General features: G+C 44.0%; 1 protein-coding gene across 1 annotated transcript in view; it reads right to left on the bottom strand.

Moving 5' to 3' along the window:
* Nucleotides 1-3,463: 3,463 nt before the first annotated feature.
* Nucleotides 3,464-27,491, bottom strand: part of FAM124A (family with sequence similarity 124 member A) — a 45,625-nt gene continuing 21,597 nt past the window's right edge. The window contains exons 3-4 of the mRNA XM_054182247.1: nt 17,650-18,389; nt 3,464-4,568 (exon numbers count right to left, since the gene is read on the bottom strand). Coding sequence (XP_054038222.1) covers nt 3,765-4,568; nt 17,650-18,389 — 1,544 coding nt within the window. The 3' untranslated portion in view covers nt 3,464-3,764. The remainder of the gene's footprint in view (nt 4,569-17,649; nt 18,390-27,491) is intronic.

The raw sequence follows: 27,491 nt of genomic DNA on the forward strand, positions 1-27,491 counted from the left end.
TTCTACAATTCTATAACTGCCATACAAATACATCTAAAACCCACAATGTTAAACCATAAAACCATAATTACTAAACAAAGCCAAATCTACATTACTTTGCATATACAACGTAATGCTGACATGCACACTCATCCCATGAGGGGAATAAAGAAATGTGTAATAAATAACACCACACACTGATGGAAATAAGAGGGACCCACTATTATGAAGACCAACATACATGAAGCAAACCAAGATGGGATTTAAACATGCAGGACTACCAGTATGTGTCACAGCTCCTATTTTATCATTCAGCTTTACTGGAGCAAATGATTTACAATAACAATGTTTTGTGAAAAACAAAAGATCTGGTCTGCAGAGGCAAAGTTGAGTCCAACATAAAAATATTTTTGCTCTGTTTATTTTGTAATTATCCCACCGACACACACTGCCAAGAGCTGGAGAGCTTGTGTCACTGCATTCATTTTGAAGCCTAGTTAAAATAGTCAGTGAGTCTACAGTGCTTCACAAACGAACACACAGAACATTAAGCACAACTGACTCTTCATCTCTATTTTATTTCACAGAAGCAACGCCTTCTGGGTTGAGAAGGAGAGATTTCGGGGTAAATCCGCAGTTCTCAAATGACATTGTTCATAATTTAACCAAAACAATACAATACGTAAGTAAATGCCACGAAACTTGTGCATATTCAACTGTCTGAAGAGATTAGCCCCTTCTTAAATAACGGGAAGAGAATTAATGAAGCCTACCTTCAGTGAAACACTCTTCAAAATCTGGCTTGCTTTATTATAGACAAAAAGTTTTCTGTACACAATCATCTCTCTTTTTCCTGACAGTAGGACACTCAGTTATTCCAAAATTTGGTTACAAGCACCATGAATGTAAACAATTAAAACTTTAATTTCTAGTTAAGTATCAGTAAACAGAACAGAAAGAAACACTTGGAGACAGAAGCAGTGGAGACAGCATAAATACAGAGTCCATGTAAGCTCATTTGACTTTCTTCCCGTTAGGATTAACGTGGTAAAATCTGGAGCTGAGATTTTTTGCGGAGCTGACGGTTAATGCCACACGTGAAGCCTCACGATTGACACTTGAGCTATCCTGTGCTTGTTTGTAGACTTCCAGTACCAGTGCTTCCTGCCGCATCCGGAGACAGCCCCCATATGTGCTGAACTCCTTCTTGCAGAGGTGGAAAGATGTTTCAAAGCCTCCTCTTCCTTAAAAGCCCCAAACAGCTTTTGGGGTCAGGAGTCGGGATGTTGGCACGATTCCAGGATCAGACAGACACATCAGCTCAAACCAGTTTTTGATTTCATGTTCAGATCAAACGTTACCTACATTATTAAAATATTGTGAAAAGGCCTTCTTTTTTTTCCCCCCAAATAATGAATACTAAAATTTTTAACAGATTTGAATCAAATTTATCCTGTTGGTTGTCATATCTGGAAGTGGCTAGTGTTGATAAAATGTCTCTCACATAAATATACAATGCTATTTCATCACTTGTTTTTGTACTACCATGAATATAACAGAAAATAAGGAATCATAAATTTAAACCTGTGGAGCCTGACTGTCCTAGGCATTGCTGCTCATCCAGTGAATTGAAAGCTGATGGAAAAAACTGCTGGTCTGACCTCACAGTGTTTTACAAGTATTTTGACAGGGTACAAACAATAACATGGAGCACAGCTTTGGATAAATCGGATCCGCTGTGTTCAGAGGGGGTTCGATCTAAAGGCCACGGAAGTCAGAGGAAAGACTGCGTGAACTCTGAAGGAGTATAGAGCAGGTAAACACATGCACACCATGACAAATCCTTCATCGGTGCTATTTCTGGCCACAGACATTTCCTAAGAGTACAGTTTACCCAAAACCGCAGTAAGCCTAAACGTTTGGAGGGCAGGAGGAGGCTGATAATCTCCTGTGCTCTTAGAGCTTGAATAGATTTTCCTATTTATACATTGTGTTTAGCACAAAAGACAAGGTCTACTTCTGGTACATGCTATGATAGCATCTCACAAAGAGGAGACATCAACTTCAGCCTGATGCCTCTTTCCCTGTGTGCAGAAAATGACAGCAAAATGAAAAAGCCTTGAGGAGCAGCATCCTGGCTCTTGACTGTCCCTCTGGCCTCTTCTGGATTGGGGGTGCAGCTTTAATGGAATCCCCCCTCCTCCCCTCTAAACCTGGACTCAATTTCCCCCAGGCTTTCTTCCAGAGTTGTTTCTATAAACTATGCGCTAATGGGCCAGGGGAGCTGCTCCGCTTTTTGTAAATATTATTTAGAATATCAGTGTGCTTTTTTTTTGGCTTTGTTTTCAAAGCAGCAATTCTTCTGAGTTAAACTACCTGGTAATATAGCACACATTTTTCTCCACAAACGTGTTTTTATTCCATCTACCACAATACCATCATGGTAGGTCTTCAGCATCTGTACCTGTATATATGTTACATACAGCATTATACATACACCTTTCAACACGGTCATTTTCTCACTGGTTAGACCAGAGCTGCCATCAGTGCCACTTCTCTGCCAAAAATGTAACTTTTCAGAACACGCATGATGCAATCTGTATTTACAACTTAAATCCTGGTGAAGGTACTTAGCTGTCATATTAATAGCTTTTTACCTACTTTTTTTTTTTTAAATACAAAATTAATTGGAGCAAATCAGGTTATCAAGAATGTGTATTTTAAAAACATCACTTGAAAAGCCAGTAAAATTTGACTTGTTCTCCCTTTGGAGAGAGGTATTTGAGAAGAAATGCATTTTACTCAGAAAGAAGTATGTTTGCACTGGAAATATGAAGAATAAGTTTCTGCGCTAATTATTTTTAACAGTAAAATAACAACCTCTTAAAAAATTGGGAGCCGCCATATATTTGGGACTAGCGATGTGGCAATATATAAAAACGTTGGGTTATCTTACTTGTTTTGTACTCCAAAAAACATAAGCTCTGTATTGCCTGAGTTAGAAGTAGCAAACATGGTTTACTTGGGTTTACCACTGTCTACATGAGCGGGTCAGACAACAGCCCAGATGACGACCTTCCAACTGGAAAGGATGGGCTTTTTGAGGGGATGGGTTGAAAATGTTCTGTAAGGTTTCCCTTTTGGCACTTTCTGCATCCTGGACTGTCAAACTGACAGATACAATGGAGCTTCCTCTCCCCTGGGGAAGGAGTGAAGCTTCTTCCCACCTCAGCACTGCCAACTCTCAGAAGTTAGAAGGAACTGTGTGTCCTCACAGGAGATGTCTTGCCTGACTCTACTGAAGATGTGTTACTAGGACCTGCTGTGCTTTAGAGCTGCTTTTGGAACTTGTGAAAGACGACCCCTTTCTCCTCCTATCTTTCCTGAGTTAAGGGAATTTCTCAGAAAAATTAAAAGCAGTTTGGTGTTGGAAATTAGTCTTCAGTTTGTGCCAAAGAAAATTGGATTATTATGTGCTGCTTCTGGTATTTCCTTCATCACCAGTCCAAGGGTCAGTCATAGAAACCATCCACCTTGCACTGCCTTGGACAAGCCTCTGATCATCCCCTCCAGCACAAATGTACAGAGTGCAAGCTCAGACTGCTTTACTGCACATAGTCTGGGGACGCCCATCTCTGAGGGATCCGAATGCTTTCTTCAAATATTCAGTATACTCTGTTGCATTACCTCCTCAGTGAGGAACCTTCTGCAAGCTCAAGGTGGGCCCACTGCTGTCATTCACAAGAAGAACATGTTTGCCCTGGAAGGTGTAAGATAGAGAAACCTCAGATGTAGAATTCTTCTTCATTAGCTGATGAAGCTGGGCAAACACTACCGCAATCATCCAGAGAACAAGGAGCTGCTCTCGAGGACTGTTTGTGATGCTTGGAGAGAGATGCTGACATGAATGAGCTGGAAGACCACTCAGAGAGAGAAGGCAGCGAACCGTCATCTGACTCAAAGGTATTGAACATGGCTGATACAGGCCTTCCGCTGGTGGCTGCCTGTTTAGTCTTACCAACAATTTGCTTCTTTTGGGGAAGAGAGGCTTCCAAGTCATTGCAAAATCCGTTAAGGGTAGAGTATGCAGAGACTACAGATAGGTCTGAGAAGGACAGCTTCATCCCTGTGTCTACATCAGTCTCCTGGGCACCCTCCAAGTCGTCAACGTTAAGCCTGGGGCTGCATCTCCACGTTTTCAACCTGGTTGCAGGTGACCCAATATTTAAAAACTGAAATGGCTCACTGAAATGAAAAGTCTCTGAGGCTGAGGAGGAGTTCACTGTGGGCAAACAGAACAGAGACTTGCTTCGTTGAAATGACCATGAAATGCTGGAGGCACTGCTAGATCTGCGCACGAAGTCTCCTCGTTCACTGTGTCTCAAGTCCTGCTGGGAGAAACCAAGATGATGACCAAGGCCATTTGCGTGATGTACTTTGTTTTGCCCCATTTCTTTTGGTTGTTCGGGGACAGATTGGTGGCTCTGAGGAAGAACGGCTGGCAGAGTGGTGAAGCGGGAATCTGTTGACACAGATGGATATGGTTGTTTGTTCTGCTTTGCAGACTTCCTACACCAACCACGTGCTTGCTGCAGCCGGGAGAGGGAGAAAAGAAGATCACATTAATACAGAATTGGCAGTCTTACAACCCTAAGTCTCCGTTGCTGAGTTGTTACTGCAAATAATTACGAAGCAGACTTCATTCAGTATGCTTGCAGCAAATGTTTCACTTGAATAACAAAGAGAAAGCACCCTGCCAAAATCCCAAATATTTACATAAGGAGCCTTGAAGACAACAAGAATAAATGGCAGAGGAGCCCTGCCTTGCGGGCTGAATTACACTAGCTTGAAATTCTCACTTACTATTGACTTGTTCAGATTCATTCATATTCTGTCTTCCAACACTACTGCCTTAGTGGACAGCTAAAGAACAAAAATGAAGAAATGGGAGATGTATGTTGCCATCATTATTATTTCTCATTTCTTCCTTGCTGTGGTGCAAATGTTTTTATTTTTTCACCTGAAACATCAAAAAGCCTTTAGCAAGCAAGCTCAATGGGAATTTACTACTTTTTTCAACTCTTTCACATTTTCTCTTTCACATCTGGTTAGTTGAACAGTGCACCCTAGAACCCACTTGCTCTTTTATCTAGCTCCTAATGACTTTGGGGACAGCTTTGGACACCTAACTTGCTTGTAGACGCCTAGACTGAAGATGTAACCTGATGGTTATGATCTGAGTCTGGACCTGAATCTCATCCCTAGGGCAGGATTCATTTATCTATCTGCCAGATACTTGAGCATTTGCACAGGGACAGCAGCTGTGATAAATGGGGTGCCAATGCCCTTCTCAAGAAGCTGCTGGAGGCCAGATGGCCTTCCTACGGGATTAGACACTGATGTCTGGGTAACTGAACCGAGCCCCTAGTGTCTGAGCAATCACAAGGTTATTTATCATCCCACTTATCTCAGTAAAGGCTTTTAGAAGTTCACATTTTAAAAAGTTTCATTTAAATTCTTCTTACTGAAGTTTCTCACATAATACAAAGTGCTAGACTTCTGTCCCAAAAGGGACAGTGGGACAAAGTGCCAGATCATACCCTTGAGTATAAACATTAATCTCAGCTATGGGACTTGTCAGTTGGAAACAACAGAGGAGAAATTACTAGGTATCTTTGTTACTATGTGCTGTTAAAATGACAAGGCTGTGACAAACATGATTCTGGGCAGTCTCAAGTGAAGTAAAAAGGTATTAATATGCTGTGTACAACCCTGCTATGGCCTCATCCAGAACGCTGTACATGACTCAAATCCTGCCTATGTGAAAAAGAATAAATTCAAACTGAAAAAGATGTAGCCACGAGGAAAAAAACAAAACCCAAAACCAAAATAAAACAAAACAAAGATGAACTATCCATTAAAAAAACCTGAATCGCAAACTAATAGAAGATTTCTAATCACAACAGAAGATGTAGGTTGGTTATTTTACCAAAGAGATTATATGACATGATAGAAAGGGATGAGACCTGGCAACCAAGGAGGTCCTTTGTATCCGCTGTCTCTAAAAGAACTCCATACATTGCTGCTTCTAACATCTTGCTAGTGCACATCACATTGTCTTAGTGACCCAGTTCTGTCATAACCGTCTCCTGTTTTTTATTGAGGTGATTTTAAAGGCAAAAAAGGTTTTTCACATCTGCAAAAAATGTTTTGCTCATTCGTGATCGTCTGGCTGGAGGTGATTTATAGGACAGCCAAACCATAGGAGTTCATTTAGGCGTTGTAGATGAATATCTATAAATACACCAATACATACGTAATGAGGTATGTTAATTCAGAACCTATTTCTTTATAACATAATAAGCTGTTTTCCTTAATGCCATAAATAATTAAATGAATTAATGGGTAAATTAACCACAGTAGTGTAGCAGTTTCATTAACTGATAAGAAACTGAGTACAAGTCAAATGAAATAAGCCAAATTGTCAACAAAACATTAACCAGAAATCACTTTAGACCTCTACAAGAAACATCATTTCATTTATGCAATAGGTGAGCTAATTTGTTTAAAAAATTGCTCAGCAAGATAAAAGACTTGTGTCGATGAAGAAAATACCAGCTGTTTCTTAACTGAAGACATTTCTGGATAACCCAGCAAAACCAATACGACATGCCGAAAGTGCACAACCAAGTCACTGCACTCTTTTGATGAGTTTTTTTCAAGAAAACATGCCTCACTATATTGCTGGTTGCACTAACCAAAGGTACCATTTTTTTCTGCTCAGTAGCTCTGGTATCAGATACACTCCATGGACTCAACCAACATCCTCGCTGAATCAAGAGAATCACCTCCAGAGCACTTTGCTGACCTCTCAGAGAGAAGATGGTGGATTGCCTGACCATGGCTAGTTTTTATGCTATATTCTTGTGCTTACGTAGACTTAGTTGACAATTTGGCAGATCAAGCATCCAAAGAAACCAAGGATCCAAGCAAGTGGAGTCGTCTTGTTTGTGAAAATGTAAGGAGGCCCTTGGGACCACAAGCACTGGTACCAACTTGGACAAAACTGTACCTGAAAACACAAGGTTTTTGGGGACAGATCTGACACTTGCACTGGGGAGAGTCCTGTGAGCAGTACGAAAGCTTTGCCTTTACCTTGCGCAGACCATACTGTCTATAGGTATATAAGACAGAGCCTACAGACATCACACGTAGGATTTAGTTGTCTAGCTACTACAGCCAACCGAGTCTGGAGGGCAATTCAGTTTTCCCTAAAGACAAATTCCTGTGTCTGGTTAGCTGAATTGCTGTCTAGGTCCTTGGTCTGTACTGTACTTCGGCTTGTACCCATTTTGGTCACAACAACCCCAAGCAACGCTACAGGCTTGGGGAACAGTGGCTGGAAAGCTGCCCAGCAGAAAAGGACCTGGGGGTGCTGGTGGCTGGCCAGCTTAACATGAGCCAGCAGTGTGCCCAGGTGGCCAAGAAGGCCAACAGCATTCTGGCTTGTATCAGGAATAGCGTGGCCAGCAGGAGCAGGGAAGTGATGGTGCCTCTGTACTCGGCACTGGGGAGGCCTCACCTCGAGTCCTGTGTTCAGTTCTGGGCCCCTCTGTACAAGAGGGACATTGAAGTGCTGGAGCGTGTCCAGAGGAGAGCTACCAGGCTGGTGAGGGGTCTGGAGACCAGGTCATAGGAGGAGAGGCTGAGGGAGCTGGGCATGTTTAGCTTGGAGAAGAGGAGGCTGAGGGGAGACCTCATTGCCCTCTACAACTACCTGAAAGGAGGGTGGAGAGAGGTGGGTGTTGGCCTCTTCTCCCAGGTGAATAATGACAGGACCAGAGGAAATGGTCTGAAGTTGCGGCAGGGGAGGTTTAGATTAGATATTAGGAAGAATTGCTTTACTGAAAGAGTGGTCAGGCACTGGAACAGCCTGCTCAGGGAGGTGGTTGAGTCACCATCCCTAGAGGTGTTTAAGAAACGTCTAGATGTGGCACTTCAGGGCATGCTCTAGTGGCAGAGATTGTAGATTGTTTGGTTGGACTCGATGATCTCAAAGGTCCTTTCCAACCATGAAGATTCTATGATTCTACGACTACAGCGAGAACAGAGAGTGTAGTTCACGCAAAAATACCTGCAGTTAGACACCAGTTGTAGGTGACTGCAATCTGGAGCCAAACCAAATCCTGCAGAGGAACCTCTCATGTCTTCATTTTGTTTTGGTGTATAGAAGAGATATTTTGCACACTAGCAAAAGTCTCGTGTATTCAGATGATGGTAATAATTTGTTATTCTTATTTAGTGACATAACTTTTGGCATGTGTTCTAAAGAAAAAGTAATTTAATTTGGCCTCTCGGGTCACCATTAGTGAAAGATAGTGGGTCTGATTCAGTTACCTAATTGTAGATACCTGCTGCATCCTGCCTGGCCTGATGTACATGCACGGGCCACTTCATATCAGGGACTTCAGTGCCTAAGAATGCTCCTGGGCACATTTAATTTATTAATACAGGTAAAGTCTTAGGCATTTTGGAAATAAAGCACAGAGACGAAAACAACTGTTTTGAGCTTTTTCTAATATTTACAAGCACTCCAGGTTGTGTCAGTTTTGGATTGTAGATATGCAGCACAATGACTCCAGGTGCAACCAAATCACCAGTGCTCAAAAGGATGCTCATCTGAGGCATCGCCTACGAGGGTGCGGAGCAGAGGGCAACACCAGGATAAATGGATGAGATGAGATGAAACACCCCTGCTAGAAACCCTGGGGGCTCTCATGTAGGAACTTTCTAATCAATATGCAGATAAAAAGTAGAGACTCAAAGGAAAGGGGAAATGCCTTACTAAGTGGGAGTACTTGTGAAGGGCAATATCTGCTCCATGAAGCCAAGTAGCTTTAAGTACCTGGCCTAACTGCAACATACTCGCACTAACAAGAAAATCTACTTTAGGTAATATATTAGTTTTAGGGTTCTGTCATTTTTAACTTTTTTCCTAGCTATTTTAATGCTCCTATGGACAGATCAGAGCATTTTGTTTTATACAAGGTATTTAGCTGTTATTCCTGCTACTGGGTCACAGCTCCTGGTCAAGCTTTGTTGGTCTGGCAGGAGGTAATGGTGGATCAGAGAGAAGGGGACAAATGGCTGCCTGCAGGGCAGGCCAAGAGACATCATTAACACAGCTTATTTCTCAATAGCTCTTTTTATAGGAAGACTTGTTCACCTTGATCCTTTTTTGTTTAGATGCGTTATGATTTAGAAAACCTATTTCCAGTGCTGCTCTTCACGACATGGGCAGAGAGGGAAAATAATGGGGGATGATTTTTTTAATACTTCTGTCTTAAAGCAACACAACTGAAAACTTTCCTGACTGTGAGCATACCAGATTGCACAACTGTACTACAGGTAGAGTGTCAGAAGCTCCATCTCATGAAATAGTAGTGAATACAGATTACAGGCTAATCCTATATTGTAGAGAACTGGATTATGTGGACTAATAAGACTTCTCTATATCTACATTCTGTAGCTTGTCAGAGATCACAGAGGGGATTCGATGATTTAGTCAGGATTAAAACTCAGGCAAAACTAGCTCCTAGTCCTGTGCCAAGGCCGTTGACTCTGCTCCCTCGTACCACCCTGGCATGGCCAGGGAGAGCTGCACACAGCCTGAGCATTCATTGCATCACTCCTCTTCGTTTTAACACCACATAGAATCATAGAATGTGTTGGGTTGGAAGGGCCCTTTAAAGGTCATCTAGTCCAACCCCCCTGCAGTAAGCGGGGACATCTTTAACTAGATCAGGTTGCTCAGAGCCTCTTCAAAGCCTGGCCTTGAATGTCTCCAGGGATGGGGCCTCCACCACTTCTCTGGGCAACCTGTTCCAGTGTCTCACCACCCTCATTTTTTCTTCCTAATGTCTAATCTAAACCTACCCTGCTCCAGTTTAAAACCATTGCCCCTCACCCCATCGCTACATGCCCTTGCAAACAGCCCCTCTCTAGTGCCTGACAGTCCCACAAAGTTCAAACTGGATTTCCACGTATGACCACTCTCAGGAGAAACCACGACAGGCGAGCGGGAGATGCTGATCTTCCACTGCCCTCTCAGCCATGGGATGCTGAAAACAGCAAGACCTATTTTTGTGCCTTGAGGACGCTGTGATGCACATGCAGCTACTCTTCACAGCAGAACAGCCTTCTCCCTCCTCCCCAGTTCTTCCCTTGGCTTTGGAAGCTGTTGGATCTGCTTTAATTTTTCTGAATTCTTTTCTTTTTTAAGTCCTTATCTTCAGCCTTCTCACAGCTTGCTTTTTGCGCTGCCTGATAGGTGGCTGCAGCCCAGCAGAGCCCTGTCTGGTACAGCCATGCTGCCTGCGCCAGGCAGAGATGCTGGAGAGGGGGTCGGTCATCTGAGAAGACAAAGACTCAAAACAAACCGACACGTTGATTTTGACTGAAATTCCAAATACAGGGAGAGAAAGCTGTCAGACCTCACCATAAAGACACGACAAAAACGGCCATTGACTAAACAGATTAGCTCTCTAGCAGAACAGATTTTTTCATCTGGTGCTAATCTGCTGCTCATTTATAATCTCTGCACAAATCTTTGTGAAGCCTGGAAGGATTTAGAGCCTTTGTGTATTACAATGGGCTGCAGAAGAATTTCATGACGAATATCCGGGAACACCATAAACAACTTGGGGCGAACATCGCAGAAATGCACTTTCGACTTCACTTGGGCTGCCTATATCTCACAAAAAAAAAGTCAACGAATGCTCCTGCAGTCTATTTTAAGTTATCTGCTTTTCACGAAAGCAGATAGTGATCTCATTATGCATTATCTGTATTAAGCACTGCCAGCAGGGCGCCGCTGAGGTCAGAACCCAGCCAAACAGCCAGCACGGCAATGCCATCACCATCGTGGGCCCAGATTTCGCCTGCCTTGCTCAAGAGGAGTGTGATGGTGTTTGTTTAATTGTATTAAAACCAGTGGGATTGATCCAGAAATACTAATAAAAAAGAATCAACTGAAGGGAAAAAATAGCACAGATTAGTCCCCAGTATCACCATCGTAAGTGGTGATTAAATTTAAAGAACTAAATTACTTAAATTATTAATTAAATAAAAAACAGAAATTAAATTTAAAATTGAGCTGAATATGTTTGGAAAGTGGCATGTACTGTGTTTGTAAAACTAGAACAGGTGGGTGTCTTGTGACATTAAATATATTCACTCTCAAGAGTTTTTGCTGATGTACATAGTCATCGGAGATCTTACTGTGCCACAAAAGATAACAGACAAGAGAAAGTACCTCGGGATGAAGAAAAACAACTGAAAAATCATCTCCTGTTTGAGTTAGTGACTGATTCAGCTGTGTCCCCACCAAAACCATTCATTAGCACCAAGAAGAATCAAACACCTAAGGCACTAAAAGGAAAGGAAAAATGGAATGGAAGATTTTTAAAAACAGAGGAGGCTGGTGTTAGACTTACAGATTCATTAAATCAGCTTAAGGCACCTCCCTTGACTGAGTCAATTTTTAATCCAAAAATCTCTCCTTTTCACCACTTTCAAGAGAAAGTAAAAGCAATTTTTGCAAAGGTGCCCTTTATACATCCTCAGTTGTCCTTGATGCTCTTCTTGCCTTTCTTCCTCTTTGTGTTCAGATCTGCTCTATCTGCACTATTAATTTAAGCGAGCTTGAAGCCCTTTTCTCACCTTCATTTTCATTCTTGCAGACCAAACTGTTCTCTGCAAAAGCACCCTTTCTTTGCCTGTTTTTCTCTTTCTTTTTTCCCTTCTCCGCTTCCTTGCTCCCCCTTCTCTCCTTTACTTGTACTTCACCGCAGTGACTCAAGACTGCACCTTCTTTCCTTTATTTCCCAGTGCTTGTAGTTGGTGATGCTTTTGAGTAACAGGGACAAGATGATTTAAGTGAATTTAAGACTACAAGGGTACATTATATCACCCAGTCTGACCTTGTGTTCATCATTTTACAAATCATTGAGCTATTTCTTTACTGAGCCTGCTGACACTTTAGGCAGCTGAAAGCATTTCAGTTTTCGGGAGACTAAATTGCCTTATGCTTTAGGCAGGGGCATAAGACAGAGATGCCAAAAAGCCCAAGGCCCCTAAAATGGCAGCAGACTGACTAATGCTCCTAGGCTATTTACATGCTTTATAAGATCATATGAATGCTGGATGACCATCAAGACACCCAAATTGGAAACTAAGGGAAGGAGGAGGAACGCTGCTTGATGTTAGAGAGACAAAAGGCAGATTCAGGAGAGGTCTGGCAGGGTTTGGTGGGTCAGCAGAAGCAAGTGCAACCATGACCACACTGACCTGTGTCCTAAACCTCTCAGCAGAAACAGAAGTGGACCCTGAGCCTCCAAGATTTGCCTCTCCCAGGCCAAGATAAGCTTGAGAGGCAAACCATTCCTTGTGCTGCAAAATGTTTCCCTTAGTCTCTGTTGGGGCTGGGAGAGGAAAAGGAAAAGCTTTGTCCTAATCTCAGATCTTGTAATCAGCAGCTCAGTAATACCCACCCCTGCTGCCTATATATCTAAGACAGGGTATTTTCCTCATTTCCTGAGTCATTTCACTGAGCTTCAGTTATGGCCTGTCTCCAGGACTCCGTAAGAAGGCACTGTCTCTGCTCCCTCCTCTCAGCCTAAAACACATTGGGTAAGTTGTGCATCATGGAAAAAATTCTCTCTGATATCTGCATTCAGCTGTCTTAAGTGTGAGGTTTGACTACAACCACACTTTTCAAGCAGAAACATACATGTTTTAAATAAGCCGAGGGAAATAAAGGCACTTTTGTTCTTCTCGTGGTCCCAGACAAAAGGGGATGAAGACACAAGTTCATGAGTCTGACAGACACCTGTATATGCTACGCTGAATAAGCAAAGAGGTTTTAAGCTATAAGCTTTTGATTCTATTCTTTTCTGCATAATATATTTGCCGATGTCTGTGTAGGCAAGTAATCTTCATGCTGCTTCCCATCTTCAGGCATTTCGCACTGCAAAGGCCTAGCACAGAATGCAGCTGGCAGACACCTGCACCCCCAGATTGACTTCTGGCAACTCCAAGGACCTATTCAACAGTAACATACCGCTCTTGTAGATAAATGACTACAGCTGACATTGTGAAACCATTAGGGGATGACTGATTATTGCCTGACCATAGATCTGGAGTCCTCATTTTGTACACCAAGCGATGGAGATATCTCCAAGGTAGCAGAGACTTGAGCTCGCAGGTAGCACAGCAGCAGCTTAATGAGACTTAACGGTTGGGTGCAGAGGCAATCTTTTCTCAGAACCAAAGCTTCAGGTAATAAACCATGTTTCCTAAATGTGATTATACCGCTTCTGAACACAAGATTACAGTTGCCCGGTATCGGTAAGAAGAACATTGGCTGATTACCTCAGCAAATAGTCTCAAAAATCTAACTAAAAGCTCTAATTAGTTAACATTTGCACTGTTATTTCAGAGATGCTCTATAAAACAACATTAGGCAGAAAATAGCCACCCCATAAACAGTATTGGGTCATTAGCACAATAATTGCCATAAAAGCCTTACAATGCCAGATTTCACTACCTTGTTTCAGGCAGAACTAGCAAAGACTCATCACAAACTACACATTTCTGGGGATTTTTATTTATCTTGGCTTTCTGGCAATGTTGTCTGCTTTTTTCTTGGTGCTAGAAGTGGTGGAGAGGGAGAGATTTTGTCAAGAAATTGGTTATTACAGGGTGAATCAGGTGCCTGAACAGAGGTTTTTTTTCCATTTTGGCATCTCCTAGGGTCTGACATCCCAGGAGGGCTACCCTGCTGTAAGTCCCGAGTCTAATCTGCCAGGAGACCTCCTCAGGGTGTTTTAGGTACCCTTTGGCATGTAAAATGCCAGTGGATCTTACGCTTAAGTCCTGAGTCACTACCTAGCTGAGATACTCATTTGCTGTCATCCACCTTCTGCCATGTCTGCATGTCACCCCTCATGCAGAGTAGCAGGAAATTCTCCCAAAATGCCGTTTTCATGTACCTTTCTACCCTATCCAAAGACATTCTTGTAATTTAAAGAAGCCACCTGTGCACTTTCTTCTCTTTGCTCACTACCCCTGCTTCCCAAACACGCGTGGCCAAGGCAGCCCATCAGTTGTTAACCTTACCTGCTTCCCACGTTGCACTGCCAGCCGCGCAAGTTCATTAGCACTTCGGCTCTCTCTGTGTGGATTATGCCCAGAGGCAGCCAGGAATTTGTGTAAGACCTATAAAACTGGCAGGATATTCAGTACACCAGTATACGGTATATTCTCAGCTACATTATTTACATATTCTTCCCAGAGCTCTTGCTTCTGGGCTTAGCCCTGGCGAAGCGCTGTGGGCATCTTCCCACAGGATGCAAACATGCTCTGAAGCCTTGCTCCTGCTAAAGCCAGCTGAAGCTTACCCTTTGCCTCAGCTGGTATATAGCTGCACCCTTGGAGCTAACTTGCCAATGTGCAAAAGCTACTGTGACAAAATAATTTTGAAGGGTTTCTTTGCAAATGAAGGAATACTTTCTGTGGTATTAAACAGACTTATCCTGCCCATGAAGAACTTTATTTTCTCTTGCACTGACTTTATCTAAGCCCCTTGGTAATTGCATTTGCAAAATGGGTTAAGAACATGGATCAATCTGGCTGGCGAGCATCCAAGTCCCTGTAAGCACACCAAGAAAAACACAGACGTCACATCTTGTTAGTCTAATCACGGAGGTATATTCAAACTTCAAACAGTAAGCACTGCCTGTAATTTAACATGGATATTAACCTACGGTTTTGGGTATAATCGGTAATTCTAATGTGTAAAAAGGTGCAGTATCCATACGAAGTAAATAAAAATACTCTGATGATTACTAAGTACCAACTGTTGTGCAGGCAGAAAAACACTGGGAGGTGATTGTTTGGCTTCATATAACTGGGAAGAAGTCAAAGTTATTACCAATGCTGTAGCATTGATAATATTGTTAATAGCAGCACTCCATGAGAAGTCAAAATGTAGTCCTGTTACCTTACAAGGTAGATACTGTAATTGTTTCGAATTCAGAATGAGTTAAAAGAATATAAGGAGTCCACGGATCATCAAATCTAGTGTTTCCTAAAACCCCTGCTCCATCATATAATCCCTTTTCCTTAACTGACCATCCTGACTTGAAATAGGGTATTAACCTGTTTGCACCTGCTGGGTGGCTGTTATGTAGTTGACCATCAATATGTATAACTGCCAACTTAAATCTATTTATCGACAGTTTTCTGTTCCTGTGCAAGAAGAGTAATTTAGTGAAACAGCCTTTTCCCATTCCTGACGTTTACCTTCTGGTATATTTTCTGAGCACAGTCAGAGCTCCCTTCCGAGTTACTTTGGGTAGGCTCAGATGACCCTACTCTTCCAGTTTCCATTTGTAAGACAGTCTCTCCATTCCTCTGCATGGGGTGAGAGCCCTTCCCCATACCCATACCTCTCCGAAGTCACCTTTCTGGAGCCCAGGGCTGAAGACAGGTGAAGCCTGGGGGACCTTATGCAATGGCACAAGCACTTCCCACACTCCTTAGGGGATACTAACTCTGGTACGCACCAGAAACTGCACTTTTCTTTTCATGGCTGTGTTGCACTGGTGGTTTATAGTCATCTGAGTACAAACAGGACATTTTCCCATTGATTTAGTTGTAGCTATAGTTATAGCTATAGTATATAGTTATAGAGCTCCACTTCTGATTGTACAGGCTTGTTTAAAACTTATATACCAGGACCTAGCCTTCATGACTTTACAATAGCCTAAGTTAGATCTGAAGTCTCTATTTCCCCCCCATTTTGCATATATTAAACTTCTTTTGCTTCACCACACTTCCAGTGTGATAACTTCCATTTCTGTAACTTCATTCCCGTTTGCCATTTTGCCCTCCTGTTCAGCATCGTCCTCCTCACTGAAAACAGAAATGAAAATTAATTGTGCTCAGGGGCCATGCTTAGCCGGCTTTTGCTCTTCTCTTTTGGTGCATGTGGCTAAAATCTTACTCTGATTTTCTTTGCAGGTTTTACCTCAACTTGCCCTTCGGTAGAAGTCTCGCTTTACCTCTGTACTGCCTGGCACTGTTATTTCTGAAAATTTGCTGAAATCGAAAGCCTTATTTAGAAGCCCTATTATTGTGGTGGTAGTTTTTTTTCTACTCTTCCCTATAATTTCCTTGAAACCAGTGCGAGATCCGATAAACTGAAGTTATATCACATAGCAGAAACCTCCTGAAAAAGAACAAGGAAAAGGGAACGTGGGTGAGCGTGGTTGCTGTGTAAAAGTTTCGTGGCGGCTCTTGTAAGCTTAAGTTTACAAGTTATCTCAGGCTAACACAGATACGCCTACAATGCAAGCAGTAACCCTGACAATTGGTGACTACCTTGGCAGATGGGCAGGGAAGCTGAATTGCCTCCTGAGCCCTACATGTATGCTGTTCAGCTCTGGCATGGGCTGTCTCTGTGGGCAGCATCTGCAAAGTGGCATCAAAAGGTTCCACCACCAGCTGGACATGACTCACCAGAGCACAGATGCCCCATGTACCTGGATTTCCAGTCCCAGGAGCTACAAACCCGGAGGCACTGTGCTGCAGGGGCTGTACACACCTCTCTGCACGCTGGGAGGTGCGTACAGTGGAAGGATGGCACCCACAACGCCCCTTCCACAGAAACAAGGCTGGGGAATTTCACAAGCTTCATGAATGCAACTCACTCTAAAAAAAAATACCCTTCTTCGAAATCTGAACAAGAGTCTTCCAAAGGTGAGGGTCTGTGCTCCTTGATCGGAATGCTAAGCAGCAATAAATACCTCTGCAGCGCAGGAATACGCATTAACCTGGCTCTGGATTGCCACAGATACCTCCTCTGCAGGGCAGGCAGCTATTAAAAGCTTGCTGCTTTTTATCCCCTTTATCTCCCTCGGATGTGGTGTAGTGAAGCAGAGCATGCTGGTACCTTGCCCAGATATAGTGCCTACAGATGTCCTAACAAATAAACTCTCTCTCAGGACTTGGTTACGAGCTCTTGAGATTTGTTCACAAAGAGAGTCTGTGGGAATGTCTCTCTCAGGCTGCTCTTCAGGGCGCCTTTCTTTTCCTTCACCACCTCTCTCCCCATCCTGATAGTCACTGCGCAAAAGAGAGATGCAGTTTGTCACTCTGTAATGCCAGAAAATAATAAGCACCATCAGGAATTCTGCTTGTCTTCCATAAAAATCTCATAACTGAGAGCTATTTTATAAACCCCTGTCAGTTCTCTGCCCGTATTTCTTACAAAACTACACCCATCAGCCATGGGCTCATAATTCCTTCTCTCCTCATTCTTTTAAACAGCTACCTCATCTCACATCACTCTTTGCATAAACTGGGGTTGACTGATATCTGGATAGTATCATCCGCTGCTTTCCTGATTATTGTTACACACGCAGCAAGGGGTTTCAAGTTCTTTCTTTAGCAGTACTGTCCTGGCTCCTTCTCCTAGGATAGAGCAAAAAAAAAAACAAAAAAAAACAAAAGAAAAAGAAATCCTCCTCTTCTGGCTGCCATTGCAGGTTAAGCTTTCCTGCACAAACCCAATAAATGTGCTTCTGTTTCCCCGTGTACTGAATTTACCTGCAAAAGGATCCTGTTGCCATCGTGGTCTTCTGTCTGCCACCTGCCTTCACTGATGGGGCTGCAAGGGTTGGGCAAGAGAGGCACGAGCTGCCCCACATCTTTTACTCTGAACTCCAGCACCGCCGACTCCGTCGGCATTGGCACCTGGCCCTTCGGAAGTTTTTTTAAAGAAAACTGAATGTCTATTTCCATGTTAGAATAGACAGGAAAAACACAAAAGTCCGCTTTTTTCTGACATACCGGTCTCTTTAGTATTAGCTCGTACAATTTCAAAATGTCGACAAAGTTTTCGCTCCTGCAGTATATAGTGAAGCGGATAATTTCTTTCCCGTAGTGCACCGGGCGAATGGCCCACAGAGGAGTCTCCGGAGCCAGAGTGTAAAAATCCTGGCTGCATGGCATGTAAGGGAGGAACTTCCCGTGCACTCGCTCTGTGTGGTGGTAATGCCAAGGCGGCCGCTGGAAGGTTTTGTGGAGCTGCAAGATCGGTTCTTCTCCATATTCCTCCTGCAGAAACAGAATGATGGCAAGGGCTGGCTGAAAAACACCAGCCTTCCCCGGCTTCCTGCGCTTCTTGGGCACTCGTCTTTCTGAGACTCGAAAGAGCTGGAGGTCTGGATGGATCCAGGCTAGAAGCTTATCGATGGCTTGCTGAAGAGTCTTGGATTCACCTGGGTCTGTGATAATATGTACACTAACAAGAAATGGGTCTTGTATGCCTTCCACAGAAAGTTCACCTGAGAGTATAAAAAGAAAAAAATATCCTTTAAGATTTGTAACCGAGTTGTCAACGTTTAGGTGATCCTTAAAGGAGAAACAAATCTACTCAGTCACACTGGGCTTTTTTTCACCTCTCTCAAGCTCACCTGCAGTAAACTAAAAATAAGTTACAGAGATATAGCAACGAATAAAAAAATAATCAGAAGAGGGAGAGGTTTCATCAAGCATACCATAAGAGCTGCTGTTTCTCCTGAGGTAGCAGCCAAAAGATATGTTACCCAATGTGCATTTCTGTGTTAGAAAAGAGCTGCCCCATGCAGCTAAAAGGTAGGAAAGACAGAAACGCTGACGTAGAGCGGGGGTGAAAGGGACACTAATGATGTGCAGAATGATCAGGGTGGACAGTGTTCATCCCACCTTGTTTTAATTCGTGCCAGTTGGCTCAGGGCATGGAAACCGCACCACTGAACTCCACTCTATCACCTTGACATTGGAGTTTTCCACCTGGTTAAGAGCGTTCTGTGTCCTGGAGGCAACTGTTTTAATAAGTCAGACAAAGTTTGTAGGGAGAGGTAATATCTTTTATTAGACCAACTGATACAGTTGGGAGAAAAAACAGACAAGCCTTCAGGCACATGAGTCCTTCTTCAGGAAAAGATATTACTTGTCCTTACAAATCCTGCACTGTTTATATCTTCAGACCATCAAGAAGACTATAATACCACTGCTTCAAGGTTTTTATAAGATTAGGGAAGACTGGTAAAATCAGGAAGCACAAAAAGTTACACTTGCTCAGGGGGAAAAAGAAACCTCTAGTTAGCCTTGGGAATGTTCACAGGGGCTCTCTCTGTAGTTGTCCCCAAAAGCTCTGTGATAGCTCAGAGGCAGAGCAATGGCTGGCTGGAGGGCAGGGGAGAAACTGTCACTTCTGTTCTGCTGGAGTCACTTGCCAATAAAGGTGCATGTGAATGGGGATCCGAGGCAGTTTAATAAATTATCCAGGTAATCTGGATATTTTTGGTGAGACGGTTCCCCCCACGTGGTGTTCTGAAACCGAGACCCCGAGCCTGGGCACAAAGCCTAAATGTGTGAAGCCTTAGAAAGGCTTCCCAAGCTTTTCATTGCGCAGACCACATTTAATAGGGGGATTGTCTCGCAGGCTGTTTCCCCTCCTATTGGCAATCAGTACGAATCTCTGCCTCCTCCCTCCTGGCATCAGAATAACATTCCTGTGATACTTCAGCAATTGCTTTAATGGAAAAACAGTATTATACAAGTAGTGTATTTTAGTTGCCTTTCAATACCGAATAGCTGCGAGACTCAGAGAAAAGCTAGATGCAACTGCATAGCTTTCCAGAGATGACCAGTAAACATACCGTCAGCTTCAATTTAGAAGCTGCAAAGATACGGTATACAGAGCAAACAGCAAGCATGCATTTTGCCTAGGGGAGACACAGAAAAATCAAGTAAATCATCAAGAATACAATTACAGCAGAGTTCTCATATCTCTGCATGAAATGGGTGACGTGGAGTGACTTTGTCAGATGGTTAATGGAAGAAAAAAATTGGAGCAAAAAAAAAATAAACCTGTGTCAGTATATGGCGAGAGGCTTTGCTGTGGCAGTTGTTACTGGTAGGTAATTCTCGGAGATATCCCCTGTGGATAGTCACAGTGTGGGAGAAAGACACAGGGGGTGTGGGGGGAGGTCCTCTCGTGGTCCTTTGCACAGGACAGCAGGGAAAACAAATTGCAGAGGACAGTGATCTAATAAAACCAGAAAGAAAGTAATCGCCATAGCTACGCAGTCATTCATTTTCTAAGACTGGAATAGAAGATGTTCAGCTCTTTTCTCCCTCCGTTTCCTTTGTTACACAAACGCTATCAAAGCCTGCAACAAGTGACAGGCTTGATGTTTATGCATATAAATGACCGCAGCTCTGAAAGAAGCCTGGGCACAACAATGCGAAGCAAAGAGCCATCGTTCCTGCCGGCTTCTTGCTCTGCATTGAAAAAAAAAATAAAATAAAAAAAATCCCTGAGCATGGCTTTTCTGCCCTCCTGTTGCTCAGCATGGTGCACCGACACTGAATGGCTGAAGGATTTTTCAAAAGTGGAGCCTTGCGGGAGCCAGCCCCAGCATTAGTATTCTGCAGCCATCGCTGCCTGTGCCCATCAGCACCAGATGCTCGCAGAGCCCGCCTCAGAAGACCACCAAAGCACGGCACAAAGCCATCGTTAGGAGCTAGGAGCAGAGCAAATCACCTTTTTTTTTTTTTTTTTTTTTTTCTTCCCAGCTAGAAGCAGCTACGTTGAAGGGGGGAAAGTGTAACAAATCAGTAGAGAAAGAGCATCAGTATCTAATTTATGTTAGCAAGGATGCTTTTGCTGCAGCGCTTTTACACCTTTCATTATGTGGCTTCTGTGCTTATAAAACATCAGCCCTTTCTGTTCTGGGAGGTAAAAAGAGAAACATAAGAAACGCAGAAATATGAGGCAAGGAGCTAAGAGAAACTTCCCCTCAACTGACGATAAGCCCCAAATTGTTTCTATGTTACTAACAAGTCTTTTTGCTTCAACTGACAAGGAAGGGGGGGAAACGACACCATTTCTCATGACACAGTTCAATTTGCCCTCGGCAAATTGTCACAGAAGCAAACGAAAGCTCTGCATATTTATTAGCCTTCCTGTGTTACTAGTTAATCCCACAGAAAATATCAAAATGCTGAGGCATCTATTTGAAAATAAGCTCCACAGTTCTCACAGCTATTACTTTTTTTTTTTTCTTTCCTAGGACAGAAGGGGATGAGTTCTCTTTGAGTTGGCAAAGCACTAACATTGCTAAGGGGTAATTACTACCAGGATTGAAAGAGTATTTTACAATTCTAAACTTTTTACTCCTCTGTTAGGTAGTATTAACCACCCATGAGAGGTTAAAGCAAACAGTCAGCCCAAATGCTGTGGGGCTGTTGCACTTGATGTCCTAAAGCTGGGAGCTGACGGTGGCCTGATATTTTATGCTTGAGCTTTGGATGGGTCCTTCTCTACGTATTATCTTTATTTTGTTGCCGAGAGGAGAAAAAAAGAACGTCCTGCAAAGCAGAACGGCTCTCTTGCCCTGTGGTTCTTCCTCCCCTCCTCTCGCTGCCCAGAAACCGGGATCTTTTCATCAGAAAGACAATCTGACAGAAAGCAGTGGGTGCTGTCACATCTGCCTGGGCCAGCTGACTCATTTTTGGTATGACTTCACTGAAATCCAAGCTGCCTTGTTTTGGGGACTGCCAGGACAGGTATACCTCTCTGTCTAGCCCAGTTGCCTACGTCCCCTGACAAGTGCATGGAGAGAGGCTGCCGCCTCTGAAAAACCTGTGGAGGATGATCTTGCCTTCCTAATTTCTTTCCTGCCCCCTCACTCTGTAGGTGCCTGCAAGAGGACAACCCTCTTGGCATCCAGAGCTGCCTAGCCCTCCCCCAGCCAGAGGTGCCTAGCAGGTTGGCTATGACAACAGTGGCGATCCAATGACACAAAGACCCATGGGTGAAGCGGGAAGCAATGGGTTAAGTGCTCTGATGCCTTGGCGTGGAAGGTGGGGAGGCAGCCACCACCCCTGAGAGGTACCACGAAGACTCAGGTATCTGGTAACACCATCCTTGCTGCAGCTGGCCAGGAAGGCAGGGCTCCTGGCCCAACGCAGGCACAAGCGGGTGTAACTTCAGGTCAGCAACCCTAGCAGCTGGGAAGCAGCAGGGGTCACATGGAGGTACAGGGAACTGGAGTTACAAGTCCTTCTCCCTGGGGTATGCATGCATTTTAAATTAAACCCCAAAAGAGGTGAAATGTCCCTAGAAGAAATGAGCAGAGTTTTCTCCCATGCCACCTGAATAACCCTACATCAGAGAAGTCTCCCACCTGCGTTTGCTTTTTGACCTCAGGATTCATGCACACCTGGCTCCAGCAGAATGGTTACTGGGTTATCTGGACACGACCTGGCAGGATGGTCCTTCTTTTACACTGCGAGAGGCCCAGGTTCATTCCCCTTGGAGCTGCCCTTCATGAGGACCTGTCCCTTCTCGGGGCAGTGCTCCAACCACTTCTTTTATTTCAGGAGAAGTCCCCACGTTCAGCAGTCTTGATGATGTCTGATTTTCCAGGCTTCTCCAGTGGACATGGCTGAAAACCCTTTACTGTGAGGGTGGTGAGGCACTGGAACAGGTTGCCCAGAGAAGCTGTGGATGCCGCATCCCTGGAAGTGTTCAAGGCCAGGCTGGATGGGGCTTTGAACAGCCTGGTCTAGTGGGAGGTGTCCCTGCCCATGGCAGCGGGGTTGGAACTAGATGATCTTTAAGGTCCCTTACAACTGGAACCATTCTGTGAAATCCACTGACTGCCTAAAACCAGCCCATAGCAGAGCTTAGGAAGGAGATAATTACTTGTCTCCCTGAAATGCCTCTCCTAACCCTCTGTTGATGAATCAAGATATGGACCTAAAGACCTCTCAGACTCACCAGGAGATATTTAATGAAGAGTTACCTATAGGGATAGGCAAACCTGGTAAGTATGTGAGCTAGGATGGAGTCTATGGCAAAGAGGGATTTTAATCAGACTGGATTCCAGCCCCAGTTTGTGCCTGGGAAAGCGCATTACCAAATTGTGGCAGATATTTTCAGTTTTCTAGCCACCTACAAGAAACTCAGAGGAAGTACTCAACCTACAAATACTTGACATAAATATTTTTCTTTTAGCTGACCCACAATATTGCATTGAGAATCAACATCACAGAATCACAGAATCTTCAGAGTTGGAAGGGACCTCTAGAGATCATCTAGTCCAACTCCCCTGCTGAAGCAGGATTGCCCAGAGCACATTACTCAGGACTGCATCCAGGCGAGTCTTGAAAGTCTCCAGAGAAGGGGACTCCACAACCTCCCTGGGCAGCCTGTTCCTGTGCTTTGTCACCCTCACCGTAAAGAAGTTTTTTCTCATATTTGATCGGAACTTCTCATGTTCCAACTTGTGCTCATTGCCCATCGTCCTGTCACTGGGAACCAATGAAAAGAGTCTGGCACCATCCTCCTTCAACCCACCCTTTAGATACTTGTATGCCATAATAAGGTCTCCCCTCAGCCTTCTCTTCTCCAGGTTAAAGAGTCCCAGCTCTTTCAGCCTTTCCTCATAAGGGAGATGCTCCAGTCCCTCAATCATCTTAGTTGCCCTTCGCTGGACTCGCTCCAGTAGTTCCCTATCCCTCTTGAACTGGGGAGCCCAAAACTGGACACAGTATTCCAGTTGTGGCCTCATCAGTGCAGAGTAGAGGGGGAGAATGACCTCCTTCGACCTACTGGCCACACTCTTCCCTATGCAGCCCAGGATTCCATTGGCCTTTTTGGCAACAAGGGCACATTGTTGGCTCATGGATAATGAAACATAAACATCGGAACACAAACTCCCATTTTCCTACTGCAGCATGCTGCTTTACGGGAACGCCTGAACCTCTCGGGCACTGCACAGATTCGTTTCCTTTATCGCTACATCAGGCAGTAAGATTTCACATTTTGTTCTGACCAAATTGCATGATGCCCTACAGGAGATGTAAATCAGGCAATGGGAGAGGGTCAGAGCAAAGACGCCAAGCTCTTGAACTGCAGCTCCCATCGAGCGGTACTTCATTTCATTATCAGGAAATAATTGCTATCAGGAGGTAATGAAATAATTCAAAACTGAACATTACAGATCAGCATATTTTGTTCATTGCTAATTAAATCAAAATATTTCAACTGTGGGAATGAAAAAAAAAAATCACTGCATAAATAGTGTCAGAAAAAAACCCAACACACTCTATTTCCTAATTGAAACTTCCTGGGATTTCTCTTGCACAGAAAATGTCAATATTTCCCTATTTCAAGCCCATTCCAAAACACAAAGAAATGTCAAAATGGTAGCACTTCTCTCTGAACAGGACCTTCACATTTTATCTGAGTTCAAGGCAAGACTGATTGTTTTACGTGTATTAATTAAAAGGCTCATGGGCAGACACAAAGACAGAGGCAATTTTCATAAACAAGGAGCATCGCTTTATGGGCAGCCGCAACAGAAGTGTTATACTGGACACCCCTGGCAGCAGAACCCACTGCTAGGTCGTGCTTTGATGAATTATGCAGCGTCAATAATCTTTTGAACAAGCAGGATGTGACAGATTCACCAGCTCCTCCATTCTCCTTCCCTGCTGCTTAATAGCATCTGACAAATGCAGGGCTGCAGGATAACGTGCTTCTCAGGGCGCCCTGCTTTGCGCACCACCTCAAACTCATGAAGGATGCTTAGAAGCAATAGGAAAGGCGATATTCTGCACAGCATAGCGACAAGCGGAGAAACCTCTGTCACGCTCCCATCAGAGCAGCATTTTCATGCGGAGCTGCAGTTGAACGTTCCCTAATGGAGATAACGGTGCCAGGACGCTCGTTCCTCCACCCGTACTAAGGCAGTATAGACAATGCACAGCAGACCAGCGTACTGACAAGCATGGCAAAATGATCAATCTGCTCCTCCAGATGGGCACATGATACGGGCTCTCTGTGCTGTTATCCAGTCACTGTAGAACCAAAAAAGAAAAAAAAAAGTACTGATCAAAAAAAAAAGATGGAAAATGAAGCCCAATATCTTCCTGATGGAGATAAAAAGCTTTCTCTGGTACATTAATATGAACCGTCTTACGAGGTGTCACTGCCCTTCATGTACAGCATGCAGCCAACCCTGCAGGAATGAATCTTATCTAAAAGTGACGCTTAATGCCCACAGAGGCCCTGCATGATCAAGCAAAAGCAACGGCAGATCTCATCATGTGGTACCTTTGCTGTTGGTTGGTGCAGCAATTGCTGAAACTCCCCACTGTGTTAAAGTCCCCAGTGAATTCTCACCCCCCTTCACTAGCTACATTCCCCTGACCTGCCTAAGGGTAACCTTTCATGATCAACTTAAGCTGCTGTTGAAAGAGGCCATCTCCCATCCTTCACCTCTCCATGTACTCCTGCCCACTCCCTTAGGTTGGCCTGGGTACTTTTGTAGCGACACATCTTAAGTTGATCACACAACTTCACCCTGACACTCGCTCTCCTGTTTGCAGTCATATGGTCTATGGTGCCAAGATCACCATCTTGCCTTGCCTTCAGAACCATATGACCTTCATCTTCTTCATAGGAAACACAACTATTGCGGCCCAGAGCCATCCCATGGAAAGGGAGGTACCCAACAGATGGCTGTCCTGGGCTTCTTTTGTAGTCCATAGTGAGAGACAGAATCAAACCTCAGATAAGGCCCATCACTCTCCACTGTCCACAAGCGTAGTGGGAACCAAGGAACTCCACTTCCAACTTAGGTGCCTCAGCTATGCAACTAAAATTGGAGGGAAAGTTTGTGGGCCTATATGCTTATCTTGAAGATCATTCTTGTTCTAGTATCTTACCTTGTTCTACCACTTTGTCAACAGATGAGGTGTGCTTTTGTGACAAGCATTATGGAAGAAATGCTCTTGAACTATGTGATTGTCACGTTTTCCGTTACATCCTCCAAAACCAACTTCCTTGACTCCTTTAGTCAGGCTGCTGACTGCTCATAGCAAGGCGAAGAGTCAGGGACTCCTTGGGTCACAGATATACTCTCAGCCCCTATTTCCCTCATCTCCTCATTCACACTACTGCAGCTTTCTCACTTATCCCCCAACCACCTGGCAGAGAAGACGCAGTTCACACTTGGTATAAAGGTATGTCTGTGTTGCCTGTGGGCTGACCGTCCAGCTGTAGGTTAGGAAAAGAGGTAACTTGAACTCACATGACAGCCTTTCTTCTCCATGGAGACAAAATTTTGTCCCACTGCCTTTCATCCAGTTCCAACGATATCTGTGAGAAGTCAGTGTCTCTGTGAAGAATGATGGCACATGTTGACATCATGTTTCCCTTCAAAAACAGGCTAAAAAGAAAGGGATGGGAGTGCCACATTGAGTTTCTGGCTGTGTAATCCCATGTCCCTGACACTACAGCCTTCTCCTTGCTGTGTCTGTGTGCTCTACGTAGGCTTTACCGAGCCTGTAGGCATGTCAAAGCAGAGGCTGTGCTTTACTGTATATTAAGCACCCAGCAAAGTGAGACTCTCAACTCTGAGAAGAAGGTCTATGGGATCTTCACACAGACAAACTGCAGGAACCCATAGTGGGTGTTTCCATACCATGGTTACAAGCAAGAAAACTTCCTGGCAGTTCCTCAGAACCCCCCTCCAAGATAAGGATTTTTCTGCCAATGCTGTGATCTTCTCCATGAGCTCTTTACTCTTGCTGCATGATGCTCTGAAACATGGTGTTCTCCTCCCCCAAAATATGCTGCTGACATCATCTGTTACATTGGCAACAGCAGTGTTAGAAATAATCAGAATTTCAATTTAAGAAAAAATAATCCAAATCATCTACTTATTCTCCGGAGATCACTGAAGTCTTGCTTCAATACTCTCCTCAACCACAGATTCAGCTACTAACTTGCTGAAAAGCAAGACCCCCAAAATGCTGGTGTACTCGCACACCTTCAGGGACATTCTCCTGGATGTCAGCTGTTGTCATTTCCCTTCTTCCCTTCCCTCCCACACAGTTCACCACAATTCAAGAGCTGTCTTGGAGTCTCGGTCTGCAGATGCCATAAAACAGATTCACATGGTTTGGCATCTTCAAACTGTGTTCACTGACTTGGATGTCTTCACTCAAAAGCCACAATCTACCTATTTGCCCATCTAGGAGCTCAAATGGCTTCATTACATAAAGATTAATTCTCACAGGAGACCCAATACCCATAAGAGAAACGGCAAGGAAACTTTTTCTTGATACCTTGAAAAGTATTCCTGATCTGTGGAAAACAGCTGGTAATGGTCATCCCGTGTCTTTCAGAAACACACAAGAAGAACCACTAATCAGAAACCCCTGCGTGGGGAACTGAAGCACAATGGTGAGCTGCTGCTCGCAGGGTTTGCCCCAGTGAGTTTGGTGATGCTACTGGCACAAATGAGCCTGGGCCACCAGAGTAAGGCACGGGACTTTATGTACCAGCCTATATTGCTGCCAAGTTCTGTCCAGTGGAGAAACGC

This window comes from Rissa tridactyla, chromosome 1 (genome assembly GCF_028500815.1).
Source record: "Rissa tridactyla isolate bRisTri1 chromosome 1, bRisTri1.patW.cur.20221130, whole genome shotgun sequence".
Taxonomy (NCBI): Eukaryota; Metazoa; Chordata; class Aves; order Charadriiformes; family Laridae; genus Rissa; species Rissa tridactyla.